We start from the raw sequence: 10528 nt of genomic DNA on the forward strand, positions 1-10528 counted from the left end.
GGCACTGGTACTGAAACATGAGTAACCATCACTTGAAACTGACTGAACTCAAACCTGGTATCAAATGTAACTTTCACATGAGCCGGTGACGTCATTTTTAATATATATGAAAAACAATGTGAAAATACCTACCTACTGTCTACTGTTCTAACAATGCCAGACGACAATTGTAATGTTACAGAAGGTATGCATCGAGAGTAAGAATTTACTAGGAGAGTTTAATTAAGATTTTATGTGACTATTTTCACCGGTGGAAAAAAAGTTTATAATCTCAGCTTGTGACACTTTAAGTTTTTCTCTTTCTGATATTGTCATATCCATTTATCAACATGTGGTGACGTCACAACATGGTGACGTTACAACAACCATGGAAATAAAGTTGTCTTGGTAATGCAAAAGCTGTAACTTTTCATAAATTTACCTAACACGAAAATAGTAAACACGTGGTCATGATAATAGCGAATTGATAAATACTGATAACTGCACATAATAAATATCATTAGAGAGAGAGAGAGAGAGAGAGAGAGAGAGAGAGAGAGAGAGAGAGAGAGAGAGAGAGAGAGAGAGAGAGAGAGAGAGAGAGAGAGAGAGGAGGGAGGGAGGGAGGGAGGGAGGGAGGGAGGGAGGGAGGGGGGGGGAGGGAGGGAGGGAGGGAGGGAGGGAGAGAGAGAGAGAGAGAGAGAGAGAGAGAGAGAGAGAGAGAGGGGGATTTTCATTCTTCTTTCACCAATTAGAGTGCTCAATCACCTTGGAGAGCATATCACATAAAATGAAAGAAGACGAGTGTGATATTACATTGTGGATTTACGTTGAAGGGTCTTCAGGCGTAATATTGCAGTCGTTCTCTGCTGCTTTATGTCTCAGCCTACTTAACTGGCGTGGTCTGAGGTTATGCACAGTACTTAGTTCATTGACTGCCTTGTGTACATACGTATGTATGTATGTATGTATGTATGTATGTATGTATATTGTGAAGCTAGTACATGTACTACTACTCGGTTTCAAAATAAAAATTAAAAACAAATCACTGCTTACCTAAGCCTACATCCTCTAAGGCATAACTGTAAACTCACAAATGAAGGATTTCTTTTTCCAGCAGTAATCATCGTCCCATTTGTAGTCCTTCTTTGTCCTGCAACGAAATGGAGAAAACGTTTCTGTTTGACATGCAAATACTCTAAATCTGAAAAGATCTCGTATGTCAGATGGACTGACGGACAGTGTCAGACAGCTTTTATATGTGAAGGATCCACAGAGTTGTCAAATTCTAGATCTTAGCATGTTGTTGATGCCATTTTGACATTATACTGTATTGAATGAATGTAATGAATCGTGTTTTCTTTTTTTCATTGTTGGTTTCTCTTCTTGTGAAGGCTTAAGAAATAAATAAATAAATAAATAAATAAATAAATAAGTAAATAAATAAATAAGTAAATAAATAAATAAATAAATAAATAAATAAATAAATAAATAATAAATGAATAATAAATATTGTGAACATTTTGCCTTAAGGGACTTTTAATGATCAGTCACGTGACGTTCATTTAAAACTATTGCGATTAAAAACTTTGAGGGCAGTATAAATGATGGCGATACATTACCATAGTTGCACACAGTCTTGTCCGTTCGTGTCCTTTTTAGTGCTATTATTAGGATTTCCTGCCGACCAATTTGTGGAGGTTACAGCTTCACCATCTATCCACACAAACTCGCCTTCCGTCTCCCGATCATTGAGTCCTATCCAGAAACCTTTTCCCTTCACCAACTCTGTCAAATTTTGGTCTGCAATGTACTGTTCGATAGCTTCTTGAGTTGCCGCGTCTTTTACAGAAGCCAGTTCGCCACCAGTGTTTGCGCAATGGTCTTTCGCATTGATCCAGTTAAACGACATGGTATAAAACACATAATCTTTATTTCCAACAGACAGACTTCCAAATACTGTTTGAAGCATGAAAGATAATAATTCAAATATGTTACATGTAAACTTAGTGAAATTACCCGAGAACTTCTGTTGACATGTCCTCAGCGTCAAACAATGAAGCCGTTTTCACTCAATATTCAACCATTCATTGAGAATATGAGTAAACTAAACCAGCAATTGAGTCTCAATAAATCTATCTAGAAGTTACTGACAATTTCATTTCCATGGTTGTTGTGACGTCACTATGTTGTTGTGACATCACTATACATTGTGTGACGTCACTATATGGTGTTGTGACATCACCATATGCTGTTGTGACGTCACCCAGTTGTAGTGAAATCACCACATATTGTTATGACGTCACCACATGTTGTAGTGACGTCATTGATAATCAGATGGATAATTGGCCCACGACTTCTATTTTCGCATTTTCGGCATGACTGTTCGACAGGTTGAATTTGAAAGTTAATAAAACTCTTTTCTTTAATCGTTTAAAAATATTGAATCGGGTATTTAGGCTGTTATTCTGTTACACGACATTAACAGGTGGTAGATTTGTAATCACGGTCATACAATATCAAGCTGAACTCTAGTAGAGGTGTTTTAGTGTGATACCGTACAACCTTACTTAGTAGCAAATCTGATAGGCATCGTCGAGTACTATCATTGCCAAGAGTAACACTTGTACATCACTGAAAAAAACTTATTTGATGAACGTTCTCATTAAATAACTTAATGTCGTACTTACCATCACATTCAAGGGCTTCCCTTCGCTAAAACGGAAAATGTATATATTAATAAAGGGAACCCAATCCAGGATAGAATGGTGTTTTCATAAACATTGGGTTCTGGAAAGTCACATCACATTAATATTATTAGTTTGTTTACCAAGAAACACGAAATTCAAACTTTTTTATCGTTTCTCTATTGCCCTTTCAATCATAACACTGTAGTCTCGCGGGTCTTAGTAGACATATATATTTATTAGATGAAGAATGTATATTCATGACTGTATCTGAAGGAAATAAGCATTTAGAATTTATGAATATTAAATGTTCATCTAATTCATGTTAATGTCTGCTAAGACCAAATAGGCAACAGTGTTCCATCGAAAGAGGAATACAGCTGAAAAAAAAGTTCTAGTTGGTGTTTCATGGCAACCAAGCCAACCTACAGACCCTGCGGAAATACCTCATTTCCTGGGCTGACACTCCCCTTCAAATAATACAGTTGATACATTCCTACTATACTAATGAAAGCACATTATCAGCAAACTGAGATAGATAAAACCTTAATATATTGTTTTGCCTGTGATAGATTACACAAGGAGCTATAGTGGTGCCTTGGTTGTGTGGATCCAATCACTCACTCTGTAATCAGGAAAGTGTAACAAACCGAACGAAGTTGAATATGTCAAGATATACTTGCAATTATAGATTCCGCTCTACAGTGAGTGTAATTACATTAACATTTATTAAAATCTCATGTTAACATTATTGTAATAATAGTCTTAGTGTGTGTCTATGTTAGTTAGATGATATTAGTTGTTAACTTATTCTTATCGTTGTCTTAGTAACAAGACCACACTCCTGATTCATTTTCGCAATGTATACAGCTATACTGTTTGGTCTGACAGAACACGTCGATGAATTAAACCCGGCACTCCCACAAGCCAACCAATAAACCCTGATATTCTCACACCCCAACCAATAAACCCTGATATTCCCACACCCCAACCAATAAACCCTGATATTCCCACACCCCAACCAATAAACCCTGATATTCCCACACCCCAACCAATAAAACCTGATATTCCCACACCCCCACCAATAAACCCTGATATTCCCACACCCCAACTAATAAACCCTGATATTCCCACACCCCAACCAATAAACCCTGATATTCCCACACCCCAACTAATAAACCCTGATATTCCCACACCCCAATCAATAAACCCTGATATTCCCACACCCCAACCAATACCTCCTGAAAATCTCACAACCAACCATAAAGCCCGACATTCTCGCAACTCGACCAATAAACCCCAACATTCCCATATTCCGACCAATATCCCGGACATTCCGACATCTTGACTAATAAACACTGATACTACAACCAATATACCCTGACATTCCAACACCCCGACAATAATATACCCCGACATTCCAACACCCCGACAATAATATACACCTACACTGCTACTTTTGTCAGACCAAAGCTTTGCATGTTATGTCTGTCAAGTTTAGACTAACATTTCATAATAACTATAACTATACAACATATATTCCAAGTTGAAATCCACATAATTGAGATGAAGATTAGAAAGACTGCCTCGTCAGTAGTATTCTACAGAACGACGTACACAATACTCGTAATTGGATACGTAGCAAACTTAGTTGCACAGTTCAGTTAACATTAATAATAATAGTTTAAATATAGGTTAAATACAGTGATAATTTGGAAAGTAATACCTGGCGACTTGTAGATGTTCCAGACGATATTTGAATGGTCAGGCAACAGGCCAGGATGACTGCTTTTATGATAACCGTGTTCTTCATGGCTGCAGTTGAAAATTTATATCACGTGACTCTTTCCTACATGATGAAAACAGTTATAAAATTTCAGTTCGTTTACTAATAAACTTGTTGGAAAGTTGAGAATGCTTTGTCTATTAAACATGAAATAAATGAGATGAGAAACGCTTTAGGATAGGTTTCACTTGCTGTGCAATTGGTAGCGTTACATTGACAATAGGTAGTGTTACATTGACAATAGGTAGCGTTACATTGACAATAGGTAGCATTACATTGACAATAAGTAGTGTTACATTGACAATATGTAGTGTTACATTGACAATAGGTAGCGTTATATTGACATTAGGTAGCATTACATTGACAATAGGTAGCTTTACATTGACATTAGGTAGCGTTACATTGACAATAGGTAGCATTACATTGACAATAAGTAGTGTTACATTGACAATAGGTAGCGTTACATTGACAATATGTAGCGTTACATTGACAATAGGTAGTGTTACATTGACAATAGGTAGGGTTACATTGACAATAGGTAGCGTTACGTTGACAATAAGTAGCGTTACATTGACAATATAGGTAGCATTACATTGACAAGTCGACGTTTTTTGTGAATGTGTGAAATACTGAAATATGATTGAAACTGTCTTCTGGTCTGTAAATTGCTAAAAGAAAACTACAATTGTGTTTTAAGGCTTGTTTTCAAATAAAGAACAATGAATGTAAAAACAATATTCAGAAATGCTTTAATTGTGGTAATAATTAATGTGGTCAGATCTCACTAAGAAAATGTGCTTAGTCTCTGGTATTGTCGAAATTGAATAATTATACACTTTAAGAGTCGATCTCATAAACAGTAAGACTAACAAAAATTTAATTAAACTTAATTTTCATGGAAAACTAATATTTCATGTATCCAGGTTATGGTATTTCGACTGCTTTACAATGAGAGAGAAATCTGCATACCTTACGACTTATTGGTACACTAAAGCTTCTATCATGGAAATCAGTTGAACAATTGTTTAAGATGATAAATATGATAGGGCATTCAACATGCACAGTGAATTAATGAATCATTAAAGTATCGCAAGCTGAGATTACAAACTATTTTTTTGGAGTAAACATTTCCACGATTAAACGATTCGAGTATAATTATTATATATGATAATGTCGATACATGTATACTGTCGGTGGCAATAAACACATCTCCGAATTGGTGTTGTTTAGCACATGTTGTTTAGTTGATGGCGTGATATGAGTTGTCTCGACATTTTCGTACACGTAGAGTATATTAAGTCATCTAGTAGCTTAAATATGTATGCATGAATACTACATTGAGTTGTACCTTTAAATTAATGTCACGTGGTAGTAAATATGCTTCGTTAAAGTTGGACAAGTTGAGCCAATAAACATGAATTTTTATTCAATACGAAAATAATTTACATATAACCTCGAGAAAATCATTTTAGTATAATGGTAATATTAATGCATGCCTCCTATAACATTACAGTTGTCTTCTGTCATGGTTGAAACAGCTGATTGCAAAATCGGAATTTCCTGGACATTTTATACGTATGATAAATTACGTTATCCAGTCATTTATACCTGCTTTGAGTTCTCGTGGTGCTCAAGTATGCTCCAGTAAGTAGAATACTACATATACTTTTGAAATATGTGGCAAAACGTTGCACTGCTCCAAAACATGAAAAACACAGCTTACAGGTATACTGCAATCTGATTAAAATCCTATGTAGATGTCAGCTAATAGTTCATTGCTATTTTACCTTCGTTATTTTGCCTGTATTGACCTTCGTGGTACATGTTTACGTTTTTAGCCTGATCGCCCCCTCTACTACGAAGGTCAATTCAAGCAAAATAACGAAGGTAAAATAGCAATGAACGATTAGCCGACATCTACATCGGATTTTAATCAGCTTGGTGTATACTACAGATATGTATAATATGCAACAAGAATACCCTGTAACACAAAATGTATAAACTCATCCCCTTCAATTATTTCTTTAGCATGTTATTCTGTTTATTGTGGTTAAAGGAGAGTGTTTCAAAGCGATAATTTACGTCCATTTTAGTTATTTCACTTAATGTGATGTCACTGATTACGTCGAGAATCCCCAGACATTTATGAACCAAGATTAAGACTTAGCTTGAAGCTTGTCGATGTTCTGTTGGTGAATACATTCTTTTACTTTCATAGTTACAGGAAATTGTTAGGTCAACCATGAAATTAATCTTTTTTTCAAATCACTTTAGAGTATCATAAAATATTAATGAGCCATTAGGATTGTACGCTAAACCCTGGTAGTAGCCCGCATCTTTCACAAAAGCCATACATTAATAAGCTTACTGGTCTAATAAAAAACACCGTGCTAGGCACGTGGTAATATATGCAATTACCACAGAGAATTTGTCCACGCTTCCCAAATACATTTTACTTTGAATGGAAGAAGAGACTGATACAACATGGTCCATCCGTCAGGTCTGCTTAAAAAAAACCAACCATTTATTTGAATTGATTGGCTTGAACGTGTATAACACATTTCTAATGGTTTGCAAACTAAAAATGCGTACTTTGGCGCAATTTCCCTAAAGTTATATCAATCATTTTCAAAGAAATAGCTCATGCTTATTGCAGGTTAAGGAGATAATACTGATAACATTGTGATTGTCAAGGTCGATATATACACACTTAAATGTTTCTGTATATATTGCATAACAAGATGGTCGGACTAAACTATTCCTTACGGAGGTTTACATCTATAGTTGGCGAGGAAATATTTATATTCAATATACATTTCGAGACCAGCTCGGATTATTTGTTCAGTAGCATACGCTTTTCAGCATTGATTATACATAGTTTCTCAGTTAGACAGATATTACAATGTTTCGTCTCACTTGTATAAGCAGCCGCTTGGGTGATGATATCCCACTCAATATTACATGGTTGGTTCCTTTCCTTCAAATTCCAAACTTGTTTGGCTAGCTCTGTACTGTAGCCTCTTGAGTAAATGTGTTTTGTGGTTTGATTATCGCTGTTTAAATTAAATGTGTTCTCTGTCAGTCTAAAGTACAGTTTTGTGTTTTTGTTATTTGATGTGACTTGTGTCCTGTATATTACGTTGGTTGATAGGCAGTTGCCGTTGAGAGGACACAGTTTGCGATCTCTACAGCTGCAATATTTAGTAGGTACTTTGGTAAGGGCTTCAATTCAATGACGGCTTTGTTGTGGGCTTTCACAATATGAGCCATGTATGGCATACAACTATAACTTAATTTTATATTTCCTTTGTTGAAGATCTTATGTAGTTTGTTGTTTTGGAGAAAATGCCTCTCGACAAGACGGAGAAATATCTTACCGATATTAGATTTAACACTTTTTCTGAATGGTGGGTTAAACCATATGATGTTTCTTTGTCTGTTGTTTCTCTTTTTCCCTATCTGTGGTGACTCCGGAAATATTTTTTTATCCTTATAGCCGTTTTTTTTTCAGTGCTTCATTGTAGAAAGGCGCAGTTTTTATTCAAACACTTCTTTGCTGGATACAGGTTTACTTATTGCTGCCGGGGTGTGACATATTACTGTTGGGGATGGTTTGAAAGAGTATTGATGTACACTGGATGGTCATACAGGAAACCAAATGTTTTGTCAATCAAGGTTGGCTCTAATAGATTTGATATTTTCATCAAAGAAATCCAGGACATGTTGTTGCAGTTCTATGGCAGGGAATACTGTGTGGGGAAAAACGTTTTGCATCCAAGTTTACTAATATGTGTAATGCTGAGCAATTGCTTGGATGCAAGGCCCTCGCTAACTTATTTTTGCAGGAGTAAGTGTTTTTCGCTGAATGAACAAGTTTTGTAACAGCTTTCTTTGCATAGTTATATATTTGCTTGTGAATTATCAGTCCGGTTTTTAACCGCTGTATCTCTGCCACGCTGACGCTGTTGTTTAGCTGCCTTGAATTCGTCACGAACAACTTTAAACCATGAGACTTTCCTTCGTAGAGCAACTTTACGTCGTGTCGCTGGAGCATTTTTGTCAATGACAGTTCGAAGATGGAAGTGACGGGCTTGTGTTCGTAGGTACTTTGACGTTTGCAAGGCTGTTGTGAAGGTCTTCCTTCAGGAAGGCACGGTCTATGTCACGAAAGGTACGTGCCATCACCGATGGACGTGGTACTGTAACATTCAAATGGCTGATGATGCAGAGGTGATCAGTTGCAATAGCACTAGTTGTCTGATCTGTGTATCAACAGTCCAGAATGTGACCTTAATCATGGTGGATTGGGAAACTGTTTGAGTTAGACTGAATATATGTCGAAAGAATTTTCATCATTCTTGTGGTATAGAAGTCGAGTTTTGCTGACTATCATAATTAATATTGATTGAATATATATATATATATATAATTATATATATATATATATATATATATATATATATATATATATATATATATATATATATATATATATATATATATATATATATTATTGCTAAGTCTAGTCGTTCATTAGGTAATCAGCCCAAGACTAAAGTACGACATAGGTTATAAATCTACCAACTCACCTAAAATCAAATAATAGTATTCTAGTATTCTATAGTTCAAACTAAGCTCAAACTTTTACTTTTAAGATTTATTTTAAAACTTGGTGCAATCAGGTCATTTCTTTGACATTAAAACCGTGCGAGTAAATGACATTACTAACGGGCAGGCCATTTTTATTGGGCAAGACATATTAAAAATCTGCACTGCACTGGTGGGTATTTTTTGTGGAAAACCAAACGGTATGTGTGTTTGTCATTTTTATGCTGTGAAATGACTGGTAAACACCTTCAATAGGACACAGTTTTCTACTTGGGGGAAAGGGATACTCCTAAAGTACACTCCCCTATCCGTATTTCTGTATATCCACGCACCATGTACAATTAGTGTTTTCAAAACCACCAACCACGACTATGTGTTATAATTAAGAATGTATAGTTGTGTACATCAGGTTAGTGTTAGGGTTAATGTCATCTTTCATTTTCTTTAAGTTCACTGAATCCAGTCTGTGGCCCATTATGTCCACATGTAATGGATATCACCATTTACCATTATTTGTTACATTTACATACATAAAGGGTATGCATTACTCAGGGTGTACTCAGTAAAAAACAAAACCTTTGACTGATGTTTCAACACGCTATTTTTCGTTATAATCAAAATAAAGACTTGTTCTGAATGACATTGCAGAAGCATTGTGGTTTGCTGTAATGTTAGAATGTATTAATAGACGCCATAAAAACATTGATAATTTTGTACAACTGGTATTTAATTTATAATACACCACATGTTTGATTCTACACTCTTTTGTTACATGTTTACTTCAACTTAAATGATATATAAAAATAGGCATATGCTGTGGATGCGGGTCATTTTGGAAAAATGATTCAAAGATATGTGTATATATAATGCACGTGTGTGCGTTTGTCTGTCTGTGTGTCTGTGCATGTGCGTATAACTAAATCTTAGTCATCTTAATCTTAAAGAGCAAAGTGAAACAAAGTCAGCCGACTTAATCATGTTTAAAAACGTAAAAGGATTTGTATTGTTTGATATTTCAGGCATTAATTTGAAAGGATACTATACAAGGAGTCTGAGAAAATATTAATTTGAAAGGTTACTATACATACTATACAAGGAGTCTGATAAAGTATTAATTTTTCTCTTACCTGTGGCACAGCAGTATGTCTATACCTTAACCATTCAGCTCCACCGTCAAAATAAAGTAACTTCCTCTTATTTAAGCATTAAACATTCCCATACATCAGAGTTGACTTCACAACTGATCGATTTCAATCAATTACTTGGCTTATATACATTGGTTTTTAAGTGGATTAGTTGTGCTGGTAGGGATAGGTATACGTAGGCTGATATCTTACATCGCATGTTTTCAAAAAATGAAATCAAATCGTGAAGTGTAATTAATCACTAATGTCAACGAGGAAGTGATTTAGTTAGATATTGTCCCATTTGCGCCACTCCATCAATTTGAATTATTTCACGGTGACTA

At 35.5% G+C, this 10528-nt stretch overlaps 1 protein-coding gene across 1 annotated transcript in view; it reads right to left on the reverse strand.

The window, feature by feature from the left end:
* LOC144440489 (salivary C-type lectin 2-like) overlaps positions 1-10220 on the reverse strand; it is an 11359-nt gene extending 1139 nt beyond the window's left edge. Inside the window, exons 1-5 of the mRNA XM_078129869.1 lie at positions 10188-10220; positions 4393-4515; positions 2670-2694; positions 1602-1938; positions 1036-1132 (exon numbers count right to left, since the gene is read on the reverse strand). Coding sequence (XP_077985995.1) covers positions 1051-1132; positions 1602-1938; positions 2670-2694; positions 4393-4479 — 531 coding nt within the window. The 5' untranslated portion in view covers positions 4480-4515; positions 10188-10220 and the 3' untranslated portion in view covers positions 1036-1050. The remainder of the gene's footprint in view (positions 1-1035; positions 1133-1601; positions 1939-2669; positions 2695-4392; positions 4516-10187) is intronic.
* Positions 10221-10528: the final 308 nt, after the last annotated feature.

This window comes from Glandiceps talaboti, chromosome 9 (assembly GCF_964340395.1).
Source record: "Glandiceps talaboti chromosome 9, keGlaTala1.1, whole genome shotgun sequence".
NCBI classification, from domain to species: domain Eukaryota; kingdom Metazoa; phylum Hemichordata; class Enteropneusta; family Spengelidae; genus Glandiceps; species Glandiceps talaboti.